This window comes from Gadus macrocephalus, chromosome 18, assembly GCF_031168955.1.
Source record: "Gadus macrocephalus chromosome 18, ASM3116895v1".
NCBI lineage: Eukaryota > Metazoa > Chordata > Actinopteri > Gadiformes > Gadidae > Gadus > Gadus macrocephalus.
The window spans coordinates 8149862-8172648 of NC_082399.1; the positions used below are offsets into that span (position 1 = coordinate 8149862).

General features: G+C 45.1%; 2 protein-coding genes across 12 annotated transcripts; one reads left to right on the forward strand and one right to left on the reverse strand.

Annotated features, from left to right (window-relative positions):
* Positions 1 to 41: 41 nt before the first annotated feature.
* exoc7 (exocyst complex component 7) lies at positions 42 to 11753 on the forward strand. Of its 11 annotated transcripts, XM_060036054.1 has the most exons (22): positions 42 to 521; positions 694 to 759; positions 911 to 1095; positions 1212 to 1317; positions 1657 to 1879; positions 2385 to 2552; positions 3012 to 3023; positions 4187 to 4284; positions 4988 to 5051; positions 5582 to 5727; positions 6547 to 6699; positions 6966 to 7064; positions 7208 to 7270; positions 7680 to 7746; positions 8849 to 8887; positions 9345 to 9410; positions 9514 to 9634; positions 9993 to 10088; positions 10284 to 10347; positions 10507 to 10548; positions 10673 to 10806; positions 11380 to 11753. In XM_060036054.1, the coding sequence occupies exons 1-22, from the start codon at positions 462 to 464 to the stop codon at positions 11480 to 11482; spliced, it is 2175 nt and encodes a 724-aa protein (XP_059892037.1). In that variant the 5' UTR covers positions 42 to 461; the 3' UTR covers positions 11483 to 11753. The 11 variants fall into 11 exon arrangements, with proteins under 11 accessions (XP_059892037.1, XP_059892028.1, XP_059892038.1 ...); XM_060036045.1 differs by lacking the exon at positions 4988 to 5051 and having other exon boundaries at positions 4187 to 4279; XM_060036055.1 differs by lacking the exon at positions 3012 to 3023.
* A 2448-nt stretch (positions 11754 to 14201) lies between these two features.
* LOC132446010 (galanin receptor 2a) lies at positions 14202 to 17495 on the reverse strand. The gene is made up of 2 exons (XM_060036058.1): positions 16334 to 17495; positions 14202 to 15933 (listed from the first exon to the last, which is right to left on the reverse strand). The coding sequence occupies exons 1-2, from the start codon at positions 16699 to 16701 to the stop codon at positions 15282 to 15284; spliced, it is 1020 nt and encodes a 339-aa protein (XP_059892041.1). The 5' UTR covers positions 16702 to 17495; the 3' UTR covers positions 14202 to 15281.
* Between the last annotated feature and the right edge of the window lie 5292 nt (positions 17496 to 22787).

Sequence of the window (22787 nt, forward strand, 5' to 3'; positions counted from 1 at the left end):
ATTGTGGTCAATTATGAACATGTATACGTGTTCAAACTATATTTTTTGCTTAAAGATTGATGACAAGGATGACATAAGTTAACAATGGTCTTATTAACTATTTAGTTTATAAATTATTTAATATAAATTCTCGTGGTACTGTGTTATTTGAAGAGAACAGGTTAGATGAAATGACACAATTGATGTTATAATTAAAGATATGCGATTCAAAATCGAATATACCATAGACCCGATTAAGCAGGGGCAAGCCTTATGTTTTGGTTTTATGCAATACAATTTCTTTGCCACAACAAAGATGGCGTCTTTGTTGTACCTAATGGCTACTCAAGAGGCGGAAGCGGAAGAGACCCGTTTCCTCTACAGCAAATTCAGGAGGTCATTGTTTTGAATATTAAAGGAGTCTACGATTATACATAACGCAGTTTGCCATCATTTAATGGGAATATTCTTCGAAGCTGAAGATGATCCCAACCGAGGATGCATCCGCAAGGAAAAAAGAGATCGAGGAGAAACTGAAACAGGTCGGAAATAAGTGTCATGGGTGTGAATCGTTAACTAGCTAGATAGCGGTCTAGATAGCATTTCAATATGCGTTATACATTGCTTTACTCTGAATGAAATGAAATGAAATACCTTTGTTCTGATGCCTTGCCTGTATTTGGTTTGTCGTTCGCTACAAACTGTGGAATACAGGAGCAAGAGACGTTGTCATTCATCCGAGAAAATCTGGAGAAGAGTGATCAGCTGACTAAAGGAATGGTATGAAGAGATACACACAACTGTATCACTGTATTGAAACCGCTACATACAAACACACATACACTCACCAAAACTGACCAACAGTAATCAATACAAGAAAACATTGCTTCATAATATGGTTGCTCGATATACTCTTTTTCCTTTGTCACAGGTCTCCATTCTGTCATCATTTGAAAGCCGTCTCATGCAGTTGGAGAATTCCATCATACCGGTCCACAAGCAGACGGAGAACCTGCAACGGCTGCAGGAGAATGTGGATAAGACGTTGTCCTGCATGGACCATGTCATCAGCTACTACCATGTTGCTAAAGACACCGACAGGATCATACGAGAGGGGTGAGAGTTTTTCTGATTATGACATACTGTAATATCTGTGTTATTAGGCTGTTTTTCAATTGACGGTTTAATGGAGTAAACTGGATTCCAATACAATGTAAATTTGTCCGATCCAGTCCAACGGGCAGACTGGCAGAATACCTGTCCTGTATTGCTAAGATCCAGAAGGCAGTGGAGTATTTCCAGGACAACAACCCAGACAGTCCAGAACTCAACACAGTGGTACAGTTTTATGGGTTTCAAATTGTATCACTTCAATTTCATTGTAAAGAGGAAAATGTTGGCTAGCCCCGTGTTGAACTGTATTTTTCACTCATTTATAATCTCCAGTCTTCACTCATAAAGTCAAAACTTGGGGCAGAATAGCCTCGTGGTTAATGTGGTATCTGCTCATTAAGGAGTTGGTTCAGATGTCCTGTACTCTCTGGCTAGAGCTAGCGCCATTCTAATAGCATTATTTCTGTTGTGTATTTGCATTGAAATTCCGCAACCTCACAGAAGCCAAATTTCCCCATGACAACAGCCATCGCCATCGTTCGTTCTCCCTTGTTTGTCGTACAGAAAGCCCGCTTTGAGAAGGGCAAGGAGCTGCTGGAGGCCGAGTTCCGCAACCTGCTGACCCGCTACAGTAAGCCCGTGCCCCCGATCCTGATCCTGGATGCCCTAACCGTGGACGACGAGCTGGAGGTCCAGGAGGAGGTGATGCTGGAGCACCTACCTGAGGCAGTGCTGCAGGACATCATCTGCATCTCCGGCTGGCTGGTGGAGTACGGACGCAACCAGGGTACAGGGGATTGCGCGTGCATGCACACAACGAACACACAATCACGTGCGAAACACACTCACAAACCCTTGCACACGCTAGCAAGCACACGCTCACACATGTGCAAACACACAAGCTCACACACACACACACACACACACACACACACACACCAAAAATGAGGGCAATTCTAGTTGAAACACATTCAATAATTTTGAGGTGTTTCATTATCACCCCGAGGAAGGCAGCAATTCCCTGTGTGAGTCTCCATTACAAAGTGTACCCCGGAGGCAGCTTTAACAAGACTCAGATGCATGCAGTTAATGTTCCCAGAGAAACCCCAAGACATCAGTAGCAGGCCTGTTAGCACGGTCATTACAATCCTGTCTATACCATAGTCAAGTGAGTGAATGTGTTGTCAGCATCCATTCACAGGTCCTGTCCAGCATCAGTTCCGAACAATGTCCTTTGAAAAATTTATATAATACTTGCATTGTTTTTCCCCAATCTCACTCTCTTCCCGTAGATTTTATGAACGTGTATTTCCAGATCCGCTCCAACCAGCTTGACCGCTCCATCAAAGGCTTGAAGGACCACTTTCGCAAGAACAGCGCCTCGTCGGGGGTGCTGTACTCGCCCGCTGTCCAGACCAAACGCAAGGACACCCCCACCAAGAAGGCTCCCAAGAGACCAGGTCAGTCCCCCGTCCCCGTCCCCCCTTTGGGAAATAACTCCCAGGGTCCCCGTGATTTCTTCGCTCTCCCCACTGCTTTCACCACTCAGGGTCCCGGATCATTCAGGCCAAACTAAAATGATTACTTTCATTTTTACGATCGCTCACCACGCCCCATTTCACGCGTCATGCCACGCTCGGAATCCAACTCCGAAAGAGGGTCAAAACCGCTCTGATTCGTGGATCCCTCTTTCATTGTTATTGTCGTGTCGCTCATGTGCCTGGCAGTTGATGAGAGTGCACGTACCGCACAGCAGGAGGCGTGCGTTACTTTGATCAAAAGCCGACACTGGTCCCTCTCTCCCTCCCCGACCACCAGCCCCCCACTCCATCCCCATCATTGACCTGATACACCCTCCTGACCCCTCACTAACCTTTCCTCCTCTCCTTTCCTTCTAAATCATTGTGTGGCGATGACAGTCTACATATCAGGTAACGAGAAGGCGGCCTTGTTGTTTATCTTTGTTAAGTGTGTGTGTCTTGTGCGGCCATTGCTCGCTAGCAGTCTGACGGATGCAGCGGTACACGTTAGTCAACAGCACCTGAAGAGATTGCTTTTTTTGCACTTTTAACGCTGTTGTAGTCGTTGTAGCGGGCATAGTGGCATCATAGCACAGATGTAAATACATTTGGTATTATAGTGGCATTATGGCATAGGTTAGTGGTATTTCCCTCCCACTTTGGCTGTTGTTTTTGAATTAAGTTGTAAGAACTGTGGGTGAATTAGCTTATTGATGCTCAGGGTTTTTGCTTGCCCTGCTGTTCGTGGAGACGCCACTAATGACATTTAAGACGCCGCTTCTTTAATATCATCTAACTGAATCCACATGGACTCACCGCATGAGTTCACTGCTTAATGCGCTTCCACACGTAATCGTCGCAGTTGCAGATTCGCTGGATGTTATTGAGGCATTTCTGGCAAATGCAATTAAATCCTTACTCGTTGACTGCAGCCATCGCCTGCTCTAATAACAATTAATTATTTTGTCCACCATAACCCTCTACATTTTTATGATTAGGTTTCATTTATTTGCTACTCCACTAACGCCATTGCATTCTTTTACTTGCAATCTTTATTGTTGTCAATTGTCTTCTCTCTTCTCTGTGCATCCCTAAACCATGTAACAAAATGTTTGTAATAATTGTCATAACAATATGTAATTAGTATTTGTAATTATAATGGCTGGTTTTGTGTTTTTTTTCCCTACTCCCAAACCTAACCTGTTTATTGTGCCTTTTTTTAATTTTGTGTTAGGTATTGTATGTTTTTTGTACACAGACACACACATGGTAGATCTAGCTGCTCCTGTCTCTCTCTATAGCGGTGCTCTTGTCCTACTGTGGTGTATCAGGGCTGGGGGTCTTGTCCTGCCCGGTGGTGGGATGGTGTGTTTGTCCGTGTTTCAATACTCACCCCTTAGCTCTACCCCCCCCCCCCCCTTTCTTTTTTCTTCTCTTTCCCTCCTCCTCCTCCTCCTCCTCCTCCTCCTCCTCCTCCTGCTCTCGTTTCTCCTCTTTGGCTGCTTCGGGACGCTGGTGGTTGCCATGGGGACTCTCTTGCTCCCCCCTCACTGTGTGTGTGTGGTGGACACCAGGGACCATTCGCAAGGCTCAGAACCTTCTCAAACAGTACTCACAGCATGGGCTGGATGGGAAAAAGGGGGGCTCTAACCTCACTCCTATGGAAGGTAACGCACCTCTGGTGTACTCTTCGGTGTCTCTCTCTGTGTCTGTCTGGTCTTCTGTTGGTCTGTCTGTCTGTGGGACACACACACACACACACACACACACACACACACACACACACACACACACACACACACACACACACACACACACACACACACACACACACACACACACACACACACACACACACACACACACACACTAGCCGTCTCTTAGACATAATTTGAAGGCAGAATGAATGGAACGTCATTGATTCACGAGTTCCAAATTTGACCATAGATGGATGACTCCGTTTGGGAATGAAGCGGACCATTTATAATCATCCTCCTAGTTGGTCCGTACCGAACAATGGAATCCGCTGATTCCAGTGTTCGGTACGGACCCACTTTGGGTAGGGCCTTCACAAACTACAAACAAACACACACACGGTTACACTCACACATCTCTCCGGGTGCTCTCTCAGTCCATGCCCCCCTGGGCTCCACTCTACGCAAAGCGGGTGCCCCCCCCTCTCGCCCCTAGCCCCCCCCCCCCTCCCATTTCCTCCTCTCCGTCCCTCTTCTCGGGTGCTTGGTGGTGGTCCGCAGATAGATGTTAAGTCCAGACACTAGGGGGGTGGGGGGCGTCCCTCAGTGGACCCCCGGTGATGTTTCATTAAATCTCAGGCTAACCCCCAACCCACCGCTACCATCCAACCCAAACCACCAGATCACGACCCGCGGGTCAAACACCACTCAGACGCCCTGAACGAGAAGCACGGGGCTGCCTCGGGTAAGCGGGCCGGCGACCAGAACCACCTCACACGCACGAAGAGAAACACTGTGGCCCCTCGTCACGGCTATCGGATAAGAGGAGTTAGTTCAGGACCATGAAATCGTTTCAAAAGAGATACACTAATTATTTAGATTGAGAAGATGATCCACGAGAAATCGTTTGTTAAGTGTTTATACAATATAAGTCGGATAATAATATTTTATAACACTGCTGATAATATGGCTTCCAACTAATCTAGGCCAGCACCAGCTTTGAGAACAGGGGAAGAAGAGGCCAATAGTTCTTATCCTTAAAATTATAACTGTATATTATTATAATGATAACAGTTATCCTAGCCATGACGTGAAAGTGTATCTTTAAGAAGCGAACGCGAGCACAATATCACAACATAATGTCTAAAGCTTGTTCTAGTTTTTTTACATGAGTCATAGCCCAGTGCAGTAATGGACACGCCATCATGACGTTCCTGGCCGCTTGAAATGCCGAGCGGTCTCTGAACCCCCCCCCCCCCGCCGTCTGCCTCCCAGGGAAGGACGACGTGCTGGACATAGAGATCGACTCGTACATCCACTGCATCAGCGCCTTCGTCAAGCTGGCCCAGAGCGAGTACGCGCTGCTGACGGAGATCATCCCCGAGCACCACCAGAAGAAGACCTTCGACTCCCTGATCCAGGTCAGCCCTGGCGCCACTGTGTCGTAAACTTCTCAATCCCTTTTAAACACGCTGTTTTTCAGATAGTTATTTGTTCGGTTCAAAGAGAGATGCACCACTGTGATTTTGAATTGGTGCATATTTTTGCAAATGAATTGAGTTACAAATGTAGACACACCTAGGGCATGTTGTACTTTCTCCTCATTGTTGCCAAGTCACAGAACGAAGTCGGGGGCTCTTAGACTATATTTCAATGTTCTGCTACCACAAAACTAACTTTAAACTATAAGCCAAGAGTTTGGGGGAATCTCATTATTTTGTAATAAAACAAGTTTAGTTATTTTTAGCCTTATGAGAAACAAAGGATTGTTCACAATACGAGGTAGTGGCTTTGTGTGTGTGTGTTTGTATATGTGTATGTCTGTGTGTGTGTGTGTGTGTGTGTGTATATATATTGTACTAGATGACAATCTTTTGCACTCCTGTTTAGATCTCAACCACATTTCGTTGTCTCTGTCCTTGTACTCTGCACAATGACAATAAAGTTGAATCTGAATATACATATACAGTATATATATATATATATACACACCGCTGCCTGCAATTGGTCGACAACGCCACGTCAATGACTGTGTCATCTCACCGTGACACACGTCATCTCACCATCACACACGTCATCTCCCCGTGACCCGCGTCATTAAACTTTCCACGGGATGCCATAGACAATATGGTATCCCGTGGAAACCGCCCCTGTTCAACAGCCTACGCACACACACGGCAATCTGGGTTTTCCCCTGGGCCTTGACGTTTTCCCTGCGACCTTCCTCCTCCCCGCCACAGGAGGCGCTGGACAACCTGATGCTGGAGGGAGACAACATCGTGTCGGCGGCGCGCAGGGCCATCATGAGGCACGACTACTCGGCCGTCCTCACCATCTTCCCCATCCTCAAGCACCTGAAGAACTCCAAGTCTGACTTCGACAGCACCCTCCAGGTAGGCGCCGGGACGTCCCGTGCATACGGTACCAGGCCGCGCTGAGTGATGGTCTGAGCGGCGGTATGAAACCAATGAGGCTAAGGAAACGTGGCTGACCCCAGGGACACTCATTGGTAGACGATGCAGCGTTTGGTGGTGTTGTAGTTGTTGTTGTTGTTGGTTGTAGTTGTTGTTGTTGTTGTTGTTGTTGTTGTTGTTGTTGTTGTTGTTGTTGTTGTTGTTGTTGTTGTTGTTGGTTGTTTATGTTGGTGGTGTGGTTCCAGGGGACGGCGGCTAGCACTAAGAACAAACTGCCCACTCTGATCACCTCCATGGAAAGCATAGGAGCCAAAGCTCTGGAGGAGTTTGCAGACAGCATCAAGGCAAGACCCCTTATATATATCATAGATATTAGGTTGAATATAGTAAATACAATGAATATTCCTTTTTATTTTATTGTACGTATATATTCAGCTCTCAAAACATATATTGTCTAACCCCCCTGCATGTTTGTTTTTTACCATAGAACGATCCGGATAAGGAGTACAACATGCCCAAGGATGGAACTGTCCACGAACTGACAAGCAATGTAAGCCATTGCAGTGTTGCTTCTGGTTGTGTGTTTGTGTGTATACACAGCAGTACAAACTCACAAACACCTGCCTACTAGGGTCTCTCGCTCTCTCGCTCTCTCTCTCTCTCTTGCTCGCTCACTCGCTCGCTGTTGTTACTTCCTCAGGCAGGGATAGAGACCCCTTAGTAACAGCTCATTGAACAGCACTACCTTAGTCAAATAGACTGAAGTGGCTCTGGTCAATGTTTTCATCATATCTCTCTCTCTCTCTCTCTCTCTCTCTCTCTCTCTCTCTCTCTCTCTCTCTCTCTCTCTCTCTCTCTCTCTCTCTCTCTCTCTCTCTCTCTCTCTCTCTCTCTCTCTCTCTCTCTCTCTCTCTCTCTCTCTCTCTCTCCCTTTGTCTCTATGCCTCTAATATTCACAGGCCATCCTGTTCCTGCAACAGCTGCTGGACTTCCACGAGACGGCAGGAGCCATGTTGGCCTCTCAAGGTAGAGCCAAGTCGCTTTGAGGGACGCCAGAGACACGCTTCCATCATCTTAGCCTTGAATAAGATACCATTTTATATGCATGTGAATTTTAAATAAGGAGACGCAAGAATCCATGAAGAATGATCACTGCATTTGTAATTGTGGGTACTGGTTTGAAAAGATTCATTATACATAATTTCTGTAGTCCTATATGTCCATACTCTCAACCTTCACCCCTCAATCGTTCCAGGACCCAGCCATCGGTCTCTTTCCTCGGCTTGCCTTGCATGAAGTTCCTTAAAGGGGCACTACTGATGGTCACATGGAGGTTCCCGTTGGGATTGAGATAGTGGGAACGAGTCTTTAAAGGGGCAGTGAACCCAAAATCTTTTTTCCGAGGCACATCGACGTCAAAACAAAGCGACGCCGTTAGTGGGGTGTGTGGATGTGTGGAGCTCCGTCTTGATGGATATTTCTCGGAGCTTCTCGGATATTTATGATATAACGCCGTAATGTCTTACGCATTTCATGCATACATACGTACATCGATCACTCTTAACGCTCCTACACAATGACGGTAGTCTAATAGCTTTAAATAAACCTCTCAAAGTTGGCGTGGGTCATCAGCATGGGTATAACTGGCCCCCTCCTTCCCGGAATTCATAGTTTTATCTTATTTATTTTATGTTCCCGATTTATATTTTAGAATTTGCTCGAATTTGAGCTAAAACAGGGGGTTCACCTTCCCTTTAAAAAATGTCGTGCAATTTTCCAATCTAACCTCTGGCAAAGGTCACTGTCACTTTATTTTATAATTGATTGCAAAAACAGCATCCAGTCGAATTCCTCTTCCTTCCGCCCGTTCCCCTCGCCATCTCCTCCTGGCCATGCATAATGTCTGCATCCTTCGTCCTCCTCCTATCCCTTTCTGTTCTCCTCCAGCAATGTGGTCTTGACCTCTCATCGCACCCTGTCCGTCTCTCTGTCTGTCTCATCCCTGTTCGCTACTTGGCTTGTTCTGTACTAACAAAATTATCTTCTAACCTATTGCACCTTTTTTTTTCTCTTCTCTCTTCTTCTCTGGCTCTTGTCTTTCTCTTTCGCCTTGCCTCTGCCCGCTTAGTACTGGGCGACACTTACAATATACCTTTAGACCCCCGAGGTAAGCAAAAGATGGCCCTGGAACAAGACCCCCTACCCCCCCCCCCCCTGTTTTACTCTTTTTGATGAAGTTGATATTTTCTTGGCTTTACATGTTTTTATTTCTCCTAGGGATTAATCTAATCAGTGATGATTGTGATCTTAACAATTGCTTCTCTTTAACAAAAACAAAATGAGTTAGAGAGGCCTGTTTGTGGCACAGCTCTGTTTCTTTGATACACAAATGACTAGCAGTTTCTTTGTGTGGTCTGCCATGGAAACCGTTTCATTACCGTCTGGTGAATTGAAATCTGTGAGTTTGTTTCTTTAATGGAAGAGGAAACTTCCCCAATATTAAGCCAATGGAAAATAGAGCGATATCCAACAATGTTTAAAAAAATGTATAAATGCAAATGTTTGACACATCAGGTGGCCCGCTGCTCATGTTAACAGTGTTATAAATGTACGTGTTGTTCCAGAGACCAGCTCCTCCGCCAGCAGCTACAGCTCAGAGTTCAGCAAAAGGCTCCTTAGCACGTATATATGTAAGTGGAATAATAGTAAAAGCTAAAAACAAACCCTCACAGGCACAGCATCGGAACAACGACATGTGGCGCTCTGCTTTGTGTGGTGTTTGTGTGTGTCCAGGCAAGGTGCTGGGAAACCTACAGCTCAATCTGCTCAGCAAGTCCAAGGTGTATGAGGACTCTGCTCTGAGTGCCATCTTCCTGCACAACAACTACAACTACATCCTCAAGTCCCTGGAGAAGTATAAGCACTCGTTTTGTCGTTGGGGTTTTTCCACGCAATTGCCTCATTTATTCTCCCAATGTGATTATAGTGTTAATTAGAACACTGATACCATTATCAAACTTGAAAAAAATGTACTATTGTTCAAAGTATGGTTTAAGTAATCAAATACCAAAATCGAATAATTGTTTTTAATAATACTATAATATTATACAAAAAATATGTTCTAATTTAATATGTTAATAATAATACACATTTCTTGGCTCCACTATGATGCAGGGCCAGCTGTTTTTACATTACTACAGTACAGTTTCCCTTTAGTAAGGCTCTAGTCTCAAGTTGTTCATGTCCTCCCTCTGTGACCTGTGACCTCTCAGATCGGACCTGATCGCCCTGGTGAAAGTGACCCAGAAGAAGGCTGAGGTTTCCTACAGGGAGCTGATCGAGCAGCAAATCCAGATGTACCAACGCAGGTAAAAAAACAACGACACAACATCAGGAACAACGACTTGCGTTGGAACCAGACCTCTTTAGTCCTTTCGTTTGCATGACCATCCCTTGATGTGTGCTTCTGCTGCAGAACGGGGATGATCCCTACTTTGTGTAATGCACCTGGGAAGTGTGTGATCTAGGGTCCCGACCTGACGTCTTCTTGTGTTCTCTCCCAGCTGGTTCAGGGTCACGGAGCATCTGACCGACCGGAACATGCCCGTCATCCAGCCTTACAACAAGGTCAGCCAACCAGGAATCATGCCTCGTTCTTTTGATTTAAAAAGACATAAACAGATTCTCATTAAAAAAAATGGCCGAGAGGCCAAGCAAAGCAAAAGGAAAGAAATATTATACGTTCAGGAAAACAAGGTTGACGCTTTTATATGTGCTACGTTTCAGCTCAAAGACAAAGAGCGGCAAGTGATCAAAGACAAGTTCAAGGTAAGGTCCGGATGAGGGGTACACACTGCAGGGTCTCACTGCTTCTGGTCATTGTTTCAAGAAATGCTTAAAAATAGCCTCCCCTTTTCCATAAACAAATCCTCACCTCCACCCCCACCACCAGGGCTTCAACGACGGGCTGGAGGAGCTGTGTAAGACCCAGAAGGGCTGGGCCATCCCGGACAAGGAGCAGCGAGACTTCATCCGCCAGGCCCAGAAGAGGGTGGTGTCTGAGGGCTACAGGGCCTTCCTGCACAGGTGACTAGCGGGGTGCTGTGTTCAGCTGGCTACGCACAGGGCTCCTAGGTTCCAGAGCCAGGGGTTTGTTTAGCAAATGCAACAAACACAGGGTAGTTCTGAGCAATGAAGTTAAAAAGTCAAGGCACTACGACTAATTAGTTGGTGTTAAGAAAATATGAAAAGCAAAAATACACAGTTAGTAGTTACACATTTTTTCTTTTTTTAATGTCGAATCAAATATGTACTTCTACATATACATATCAGTCATATGTTTTGTATAAATATCATGCATTTTATTTGTCCTAGGTGGCAATTGGGTGTGTCAAATCAAAGGACAGGGTTACAGGACAGGAGAAATAGAATTAGTATAAAAACAATAAAACATTAAAGAGTTATTGGGCCGATGTTGCTGTGCCGAACTTTCCACATGAGAACCTGTAGTTTGTTTGTTGTTAAAATTACGTTACGGACGGTGCACTTTTCTAGAACAATGGATATTGATGGACGCATGAATATATAATTCTAAAATAAATAAAACAACTAGATATGGTAGATACGACTTCATGTTGTTGTTGTTCTTTTGTTGCGTAGATGCGCCAACATCCAGTTCACCAAGAACCCGGAGAAGTATCACAAGTACCGGCCGGAGCAGGTGGAGGACATGATCGAACGGCTGTTTGACACCTCTGCTTAAGAGCCCCGCCCACAAATCCTCACATGGACGGCCAACCCCTCCCTTCCTCCAGCACTAAAGAAACCCCTAGTTACAGCCACCCCCCCCCCCCCCTAACAACAAATAAACCTTCTCTGAAGACCCCCCCTAATGCCACGATCCTGTATGTGTCCTAACGAATGTTGGTGTGATTTTTTTTTTGTACAAATATATGACAATTATGTATTTATATGTAATTTACTTGGATGACTCCAAATCGAATCAGATGAATAAAGGGAACCTGTATCACTGATTATTGTTTTCGTTTTTTGATGAATAGAGCCTGTTCTATTGCAGACAGGCAGCACATCCATACACAAATCCTTCTTGGCCTGCATTTATATCGATTTTCTATCCCGTGCTCCCTCAATAAATAAGTACAGTTAGAACCTCACATTCACCCATTCACAAGCCAACGGCGGTGTCCACCATACCTGCTTGGAGGAGCAGTCAGGGGAGGTGTCCAGCTCATGGACACCATGACCCTTTTAGCTGTGAGGAAGCAGGCATCGATTAAGCTCAAGTAGGCAGCCATAAAGGTGTCATTATAAACGTAGAGAAGCCTATGTATATTTATAGTAGTTTGTCTGATTTAGTATTGGATCTTACTTTTTAAGAATGTATGTATTAAATGTAGGTCATCAGTGACATTATAAATGGGATGGGTGTGTGAGCATCTTGGTGTGAAGAATCACACTAGACCCACAGCCTGCCAATGCATCAATCATCAGGTAATCTGTTTTGTACAGAAGGGGCTCTCTGTATAACTCCGGACACTTGGCAACTTGGCCTAGATGGAAAATTTGTTATGAAGTGTTCTGTGAATGATGGGTGATGTGGCAGACAACACAATTTTGGTGGTTACAATTCCGTCTGAAAGAGATGTAGGCCTACAGATTGTTATGGTTACCTTTTTAATTAATGTAACTACATAGAAAAAAAACAATGAGTGATTTCTGTTATTTTATTGTATTGTATTTTATACATTTATTTTGTCCCTTTAACGTTGTTTGACCAACTAAACCAACAGCAGAAGCAAAAATTTTTTTTGTTTTTCTTACGGATAAGAACCATACCAAAAACCACATACAACTCAATATAGTCCACCACATCACATATAAATTCCAAGGTTTTGGAACATTCTAATGTTGCTTTGGATGTTAAGTCCAGTTTCGTTTTTGGCACATCCCCTTCGACAGAAGTTGCATAAACAATCTGAATTATTGTGAATTGCTCTCTGATGTAATAAAGAAACATTGCTCTCACTTCTGTTGACTCAATGCACAATTCGTTTGCTCATTCGACAGGTGTTCCTCAAGCCCCAACACAAAGCCTTCCAACTGAAAAAGTTATCAGACCTTGAATAAAAACAAAGTCAAGAATATTCCTTAATACATGAATAAGGGATATGGACGGTTACGCAAGACACTAGTTCCTGCGCAATCATTCTGTTTCAGGTCGATGTTATTTAACCGCTAAGTGGAGCCTGCAGTTTGGCATTGATCTTTTTAGATTAAAACGTCAAAAGTGGCCTTATGTACAATAGGCTTCGAGTAAATCTGTCTTCCTTAGTGATTAATGAAGGCTGGCTACTTAACCTGGCATCTGCAGCTGCCCGGCTCCAACCGCATGGTCATATGTTATCATCCTTTCTCGACTACTGTGCGCGGATGCGCGGATGTGTTGATGTGTGTGTGTGTGTGTGTGTGTGTGTGTGTGTGTGTGTGTGTGTGTGTGTGTGTGTGTGTGTGTGTGTGTGGGTTTGACACTTGCAGTTGATTTGCTTCTGAACGGCAGGATTACGCAACAGAGTATCAATACGCATCAACGTCACAAGTTATCACTAAGGATTAGAAGGATGCAATAAAAACATAGATAGGATCTGCTATCTGAAAACACACAGTGGAAGATGACGCGTATGACAATCCTCCTTTGTGTGTGCGCCAAAGAGCAGATCCGGAGCAATAAAATCTGAGTAGTTCGGCAATTATTAGGGTTTATTATCTGGTTGTATTTCCATAAAGCACTAAAATGTAATTTGAAATATAATTATTTCGAACCCATTAGGCTCTCTCTCTCTCTCTCTCTCTCTCTCTTGATGCTTTTGAGGCAGAATCTCTGTCACCGTGACTCATGCATGCTGTTATCTTTCTTAGTGTGAGGGAGAGAAAATGTATAGCCTTTCTAGTTTCGCTTTTTCAGAGTGCCAGTTTTATAATACAGTAGTAATGTTGATTACTCTCCACACCATATCTTGCATTGCTGATAATGAAGATAATTTGGATTAGAAGGCCTCTAAAATGCCTTCTAAATCCCATCCACATCATCAGCTTTCCCTGAAGCAATCCCTTTGGGATATGACTGATAGCGTAAATAAATAAGGAGGCTACTTATCATCAATGCCATACAGGATATTTACAGTATTTCAACAGCACATTGTCACCCAGTGTATTGTTGCAGGAAAATGAAGCAGCCTTATTTTTCCAAGAACCCGCATCGCATCCCGGGCGCTTGCCCCCGTTGCCTCCAGAGCTGTTTATTCTGGTAACGCCTTGTTCCCAGATAGGGAGGCTTTCTGTGTAATCGCTTGTTGAAACCATTTAACTACCCTTTCATTATGGGATGATTTCATTTCCAACCGTTGCTGTCTTCATTTAAGCATCCGCTTTACAACCCAAATGGGATTTCAAGTTGGTATTTGATGTGAAGGGGACAACGTCAACAAAAGGTCAATGACCTTAAAAGGCAGTGTACAGCACAGGATTTTGCCATCATACAAAAAAACAAAAGGGTTCTTTCATTCCTGATCTATTGACATCAAGTTAACGCTGTCCAGAAATTAACAACATAATCTGTGACCATCTAGGCATGGATCAATACACAGCAGTATCGTTAAATAATGCACATGTACACCTTGCTCAGATCACAGTAATAAAAACACAGGGACAACACATTCCTTTGCAAGAAAAGCAAGCACTTGCATTCAGCTTAAACCTCCTCTTTCTACTAATTCCATAAGGAGGGTGTAGAAAGTAAGAGTCTCTTCATCTAGCCAGTACATAATATGAGCAATAGTCAACTTTAGCACTGCACTCGTGCAACAAATTGGGAATGAAGCAGAATGTATTAATTCCTGTTTACATGGTTTAACATTCACCCTATTCTCATCCCCTCCCTTAAAGGCCTCCGTCTATATCTCCCCAGAGTTGATCGGGAAAAGGTTGGGGGGGGGGGGGGGGATTAGCATTAAATGATCTTCTTTCATCTATCAATAAAACAACCGATCCCATCAGACCAACTGGGGGGCCAATCTCACCCAGGTCATACATCACACCTTGTTGATCAACTTAGAGGGAGTCGAGGTGTACCTTTCTGTTTTGTATAACGTAGAGAACAGGTGTTTTGTTATAATGTTGTTTGGGATAATTTAAACAAAGAGCAATACAGTTAGCAGCGTCAAAGACTAAGAGTCAACCATGTAGCAGGACGGGGCAGGTTGTTCGGGTATCCTTCAAGAGCCTGCGAATAAAGGAACAAACATTTTTGCCTGGCTCCTCTGGTCAGCCCGGGACAAAGTACTCGGAAACCGCACCTTATTCTGAAGGATCCTCCTCATATGGTGAGCTCGCCGACCATGAGTAAACAAGAAGGACCTTCCTCTACACTACAGGAACTACACTAGAATGTGCATGCATGTTAGGGCACTTCGACGCCTCCGCGTTGGGGGGGGGGGGGGGGGGGGGGGGGGGGGGAGAACAAGGGTTCCCCACGGGCCAGCTCCTCAGTTGGAGGTCTCCGCGCTGCTGGCCGTGTGGACGGCCTTCCTGGAGGCGGCGTGGGGCCTGTTCCCCGCCCTCTTCTTCAGCGCGCAGCAGAACAGCTTGCCGAAGCCCTTGCGGAAGTGCCTGGAGACCAGGGCGTACACCACGGGGTTGAGGCAGGAGTTCATGTAGGCCAGCAGGTGCGAGAGGATGCGCAGCGCGTAGGTGGTGTGGTTGAGCGGGAACGGGCCGAACCACATGCACAGCACCAGCAGGTGGTGGGGCAGCCAGCAGAGGCCGAAGAGTGCCGCCACCGCGATGAGCATCTTGGTGACCCGCCGCTTGGCCCGGCGGGACTCCGACATGTCGGGGGTCCGGGGGGGGTCGGCGCTGGTCCACAGGTGGCGCACGGTGCGCGCGTAGGTCACGCCCAGCACGGCGAAGGGGAGGAGGTAGCCGAAGACCAGGGTGCACATGTCCATGGCGAGGCGGGGCGCGGGCTCCCACACGGGGAGGCAGGCCCGGCCGCCGCCCAGCTCCACCTGGCGGTAGTAGCTGAGGTAGGGCCCGGAGAAGAGCAGCGCCAGCAGCCACACCAGGGAGATGGACGCCAGGGCGTTCCTGGGCGTCCTCATCTGCCTGGAGTGCAGCGGGTAGCAGATGGCCTGGTACCTGCTTCCACAGGGCGGCAGCGCAGCGGTTATATTTAATGCAAAGTATGGAAGGGTTTTGATATGTTTGTTTGCGTAAGACTTTAGGCAGCTGCCAAACGAGCTGAGAATCGTCTAGATTGTCATGTGTTTAGGTCAAAAATTGGAAATAAATATACATAATTTGGATGAAAGTGTACTGATGTATATAGAATGAATTAATTGTAGTCCATATGAATCACTGCAATAAATCACTACAGCAAAACACAACGGCAATAATAATATAAGTGATTGTTAAATGTTTATAGAGCTCTAATGTTTACAGCCCATTCAGTTAAGTTGCATGGTGCCTTTGACACACCCTTTGCATTACGAATCAATGACTTGCACATCTCGGAGATTAATAAATAATGCACACGCACCTGTCCAATGACACAGCTGCCAGGGTGAAGATGCTGGCGTGCATAGTCAGAAATATAAGAAAGTGGACCACTTTGCAGAACACCGGGCCGAACACCCACTCGTCCATGGTGTAAATGGTGGCTTGAAAGGGCACACAAAAGACAATAAAAGACAGGTCTGCAATCCCCAGGTTAAAAATAAACAAACTTGTCGTCTTGGTGTTCATCTTCCCAGTGCGAAAAAGCACAGCAAGGACCAGACAGTTTCCCACCGTGCCGACCAGGAAAATCAGCGAGAACGCCAGAGAAATTAAAGCGGTCTCGAGTTTCCATGCGACCGTGGTGGAGTTACAAGAGAAAAGATCCATGTTTGCATCATTTACACCCATTGTCCAAAACCAGCGCACTGAGGAAAAAGTGTGCAGGGGGTAAGAATAGGATGCGAATGACCTCAAGAGCAGCACCGTTTGGTCATGCCAGGGTGTTAGCAGCAGCACGTTAAGAAAGACCTGCACACGGTTTACAATCCCAATCGATCAATGCAAAACATGGGTCGTCTCGTCCTTCTGCAGCCACTTCACATTTCCGAAGCAGCAACTTTTGTAGTTTGTCCTTCGTTGACCTATTAGAATAAGCTAACGTTTTATCGAAGCGTAATGACGCTGTTTCAATTCGCTGACAATAGCAGATAATTAGTTATACAAACGTTGTCATCTTAATTGGATTAGGGCACGGTGGGTACCGGGTTGATGAGTAGACGAACACGTGTGTGTCTGAAATCTTCTGATTCTGGATTGGTTGTGTTTGGCGCCGTCAAGTGGACTCATTTTGTACAACGCGTTTGAAACTTGGCCGGTTCGTGATTCTTCAGCCCAAGCATGCTGGACATTCTACAGTCCACCAGATGTCGTCAGTGTATCTGTGTGTCCGACATGCCTGTTCGATTTATTCTGGGCGGTTAAAATAAGCCTGTTGGTCCGAGCTGATGCTGATGACTTTATGAAAAAAAGTTTTGAAAGCGATAACATTACTTTTCCCTTTTTTTTTTTTTATTCTGAAGAAAGCCCTCACTTCCAGATGTAGGGCTGATTGTATCAATAAGATTGAGTTAAATGTTACGTTTGCTGATGACTTCAAGGCTTTAATTAAGCCTATTTGTATACAATTCAATTCCTTCAGTAGTTTTGTTTGGTCTTGGCACGGGAATGCTTTTTTTTAAACAAATTAAACAAACATTAGTTAAAAAGGTAAAAACAAATGAGTAAACCATCCGCCCGATGTCTTCCTTATACTGTGGTTGTAGGAACTACATTCCAACCCATGTTAAGGAAAGGAACAAATACATCTGTTGTACTATGTATGATATGACGTGAGCCATGCAGGCTTCACTTATCCGCTGACAGGGGCCAGATCACTGTGTGTGCCGAGGGAAGCCGAGCGGCTCGCAGTACAGATGAGCATCGGTGCACCTCAAACAGTTAAATATTTAGTTTGGTGAAGCTCAGCTAGTCTACCGGCACACAATTAATCTCCTCAAATGAGAGAGTTGGGTCAAACAAACCATTATTCTCTCAAGGGAGAACGTGCTTGTGTGTGTAGTGGTGTTTGTGTTTGTGTGTGTGTGTGTGTGTGTGGGGGTGTGTGAGTGTGAGTGTGAGTGTGAGTGTGTGTGTGTGTGTGTGTGGGTGTGTGTGTGCATGTATATGTGTGTTTGTGTGTGTGTATGTGTGTGAGGGTGTGCGAATTGCCATTGGACGGTCTGTGTGTGTCTGTTTGTGTGCGTGAGTGTGTGTCCGTGCGAGTGTGTTTACTTCAGAATGTCATTGAGCATAGGAGTCTTCCAAGCTACAATTGGGAGTAGAGTTAAATTCCATACAAAGAAAATAAATCATTCCGGTAGTTTCTTTTTTCTCAGGATCCATAATTTTACATGAGCTAAGACCCTAAATACCCTGCTATTCACAGCCTCTGGTAACACAGCATGGCTTTTAAACCAGTTTGAATGGACCATCAACCCGCGGCTCCAAGTCTGGCTCCCTAATGGTTCCTGCAGCCGCTTCTACTGGGCAGCCTTTTAGCCGAGCAGGCAAGTTTATGTGGAAGTGGGGAAGAGACACAAATTAGGAGCTCTGAAAAGTGCTTTTTAGAAAAACAGTAGCATGGAAACGGAGGGGCCCCAAAGGTCCTGATCGGAGTGCTTTCTATTTTCCTGAAATGGCTGCAGACGATTTAAATTCCTCAAAGGCATGAAGAAGAAGAAATTCCAGGGGAGAAAGAATATGTGGTACTTGCTGAAACCACAATGTCTAATCATTGACACACCCTGTCCCACCCTGTAAGGTACCACACATGAATAAATCAATGCCGAACAACGTCTGATTGAACATAGCATTTTATTTAACATTGTAGAAAGTGTGTGACTTCTGTGAGATTATTTAGTTTATTTATGATGGCAATGGTCTCTCAGTTTCCCTCTTTGAAAATCTCTGCATCACCTTTTCATCATCTTGGCAGCCAGATCGACCAGTAGAGGGCAGCCAATCACACATGAAACCGTTGTGCTTGAACTGTTCAATTACTAGATGACAAGTAAAAAAAAGAAACGCCCGTTTTTTTTTTTTTAAATCCTTTTTTCATCAGGCATCCTTTGCTTTGGAACAGGCTGAGCTCGCAGGCTTTTATCGTGTCGTCCTTAAAACACCAGACAAGGGGATTCTGTAGCAGACAGCCATACAGATGAAGTGATCTAATGAACCAGCATATCTCTCTTGTAGTTAGACAACGAATTCCGACAGCAAACCAAGGACAAGTGCCGTCCACCCAACCCCACCCCACTGTACTGTACTGTAACTGGGCAGTTTAAAGGACATCAGGATGCTACGCACAAGTACAGTTCCCTGAACAATATAACTATGGTTGGAGTAGGATGTGAAAGTCTGCATTCCAATGCAACGCCTTGTTGCCGCACACCAGTGCTTAAGTCACATCCATGGCACCAACAGACATTCTTCCCACTTCCTGTTAGGAAATTGCACTGAGTGTGTCAATACCAGTGTATGGAAAGCTCTGTATTAAAACCATATTTTTTCTGAAAGGAGATGGAATCAACTGGGCCTATTGGTGCTTTTGCTCCAACGCACTTCTCGAAAGCATTTGGCTCTCGTGGGTTTGACTCTGTGTCCAGGAAATCCACACCCACAAATAATTCACAACTGACATTAAAGGAAATACTCGCTCTAATGTTTGGGTGAACGATTTTATGACAATACACTTAATAAGCATCAAGATCCGATCAATACTTTCCCCTTTTGTGTTTGAAGGTGCGTGAAGAACGATAAAGGAGTACATCCAGCAGTGGTTAGGATGGAAAGAAAGTGGATGGAGAATGTTATTCCACTACATGTCTCTCTACGTTTGTAGTTATGGGAAACCAAAATGGCTTCACTGGATGCACCTTGTATGTGCTAGGCGCAGTGTGCAAAACCTGGTCTGTGGAGACGGCAAATGTTTGTGGATGTTTGGTTCGATGATGATACTTGGGAATGCAGAGTAGTTATCGTTGAATGTAGAGACTGGCTGAAAGAGGTATTTTTTTACCTAAACGTGTTTTTTCATTTACTTCTGAAGAAATAACAGGAAACTCAAATTGTAGGTACTTGGACCCCCTTGAATTAACTGTAATTGTTACCATGCTAACAAAACATCAGAACCTTCAGTTCTTAAGTACCACGCTGAACGATGTGAATCATCCGTCTACAAGTGTCTTTTCAGAGTATACCTCAAGAACGACCATGAAAAAAGCAAATCCTTGTACCCATCACTGGCACTCGGTAACAGTTAAATTCCTAGGCCGTTTCTCACGCGCAAGGTCACGAGGTCCAGAGAAACCGTCGCGACTGCGCCGCGTCCCCCCCACCCTTGATGACACCCTGACACCCAGCTTCCTGTCGCCTGTAACCGTGAGCAAGGCGGATGCACAATTCCCTTTCGACTTCCTGTTGGTGTTTCCCGGTGGCTGTCAGTGGAAGGTCAACGCTGCTGCCTCCGTGGCCGCGACCAGGGTACGGTCACCGCCTCCTCTTCCTCCCTACCCTGTGTCAGCTTCCTTCCCCAGGGGAAGCCCTAGCAGGGAGGGGGCCCGTCGCTGGTTCAAACTCCACACACACACACACACACACACACACACACACACACACACACACACACACACACACACACACACACACACACACACACACACACACACACACACACACACACACACACACACACACACACACACACACACACACATAGGGGAGGAGGCTGGAAGTGGACGAGGCGGCAGCGTGGGTGTTTACAGAACACACAGGCGTGTCCCGTATATTCTGCTCTCCCCCCGTCAATGAAATGAAGGGGCCGAGGGCGGGTCTGAGATGGATATTTACAACGAAGCAAAGGGGGGCCTGGGGGGGGGGGGGGGGGACGACAGAACCGATGGATGCATATTTTACCACTATATCATCAGCACCGCCCTTTCCTCTCCACTGTTTATTTTTCGGCAGATGTGGTTGTGGGTGTGTGTGCGTGTGTGTGTGTGCGTGTGTGTGTGTGTGTGTGTGCGTGTGGGTGTGTGTGTGCGTGTCCCGTCTACTCATAGTCTGACTCAGACTCGTAGGATTTGAATACATGTGGTCCGAAAGTGCGGGATGGATACTCCCCGACCTTCCCCAGTCTCCCAGATATCCCCCAAATGACATAGATTCCCTCCTCCAGACGCCTTCGTCCACCCAACGTGGAATGTTCCTATTTTGTTTATTGAGTAGGTCATGTGACCTCGCACAGCGTAGCATTCAAATTCCGATGACTAAACGTTGATGATTGCTAGAGTTACGGAGAAAAAAAAGCAGGCTGATAAAGAATCCAAATCTAACCTTTAAACCTTTCTCAATGAGTGTTGCGTTTTATCGATGGCAAGACACTGGCTTCTTGGAAAGGAAAGTGACTTGGAGAAGTGACGGAATGACATAATATAGGACCACAGGTGGGAATTGAACCTGGGTTGCTACAAGGAGTTGAATGTGTGTTTAAAAAGTGGTACATACTATCTTACAGGGGCCTCTCCGTTTTTGTGTTCCGATCCTTCATAATGGCTCCAGTCCCATGTGCTGCCATGCATAAACAAACATATTTAAATTCTTCCGTCTCATAAATCAATACAATGCTTCTGTCCTCCCTCTGCATTCCTGAGTGCTGGGTTAGATGCTGCCATGATATCTCCACATATGGAACCTTACGCAGAGAGCAAAAGATTTGCATTGCTTAACATTAACCGCTGAATTATTCTGATTCCTTTGGAGGGTGTCAAGAACTTTAAACTATGGGATTCGACCAAAATTAAAGAAATATCAACCAGGACTCAACTAGTGCAAAACAATATATGATAGTTATAGTAGCAAGTATTGGGTTGCCTGGCATTGTTCGGCAACTTACAACATAGTATAAATTCAATTTCATTCAATTCAAGAGTGGTTATAGTGGTACTGTAACCAAGGAACAACAAATAAACGTAAACATTTAAATATTGCTTCATGTAAGGAGCGGCAGCCACCTGGAAGGCTGGCCAGACTGAATAGTAAAATTTTAACAATGTGACGGGTACTACTTTGAATATGGTTTTGAATTCAGTAGCTAACTGCCAACACCGATGCCCAGAGTAAACCTCAAAGGCATGTAGAAACCTGAACTTTCTTTAGTGGTTTATGATATACAGGTTCATGGATGGCGATACATTTATTCTCATGCAACATCTAAACTGCTGGACATCTAGCATCATAACCCTTCTGAATACAATTTATCCGTATTCCAAAAATAGTAATGTTGTCTTAGTGTTCACAGTTAAAGCATTGGGAAGCTAGGGAAATCGCCCAAAGAATAATGTTAAAGTAGCATGTAACGTTTTCCACCAGTCCTATGCGAGTATGGTTTCTGCAAGTTCCTGGTAAGGAATGTTCCCGAGGACCACACACAGGGCAACCACATACCTCTACTTAAGGTGAAGCGTTTGTTTACATGGGCACCAAAGATACCCTGCTATTTAAAAGGGAATACTTCTGAAAGCATTCCCGTATACTGCCGTTTTAAATGAAGACATTCTTTCGAACGCCATCTGAAAGCGTAAACAGAGATTTTAGTTGGGACACTAGTGACACTCACGACCCCTATCATGCCAAGGGTTCCAGGGAATTGTCCCTGCCAAAAATTGCAACCAAGGGGAGAATGAACAAAATCAACTCCGTCCTCCCTCAATAGAGATTTGCCATCTCTCCCATCACTTTAAATACATAAAACACATAAACCCAAGCCCTTAAACCAAAGTGCATAAACGCATGTCTTGTGCATATCGATCCCTCCCAAGCTGAAACCGTTACGCCCTTCTCTGAAAGGAATAAAATGTGTGGTATATATTTATTGGATCCACTGTTGCTTTTAGCTT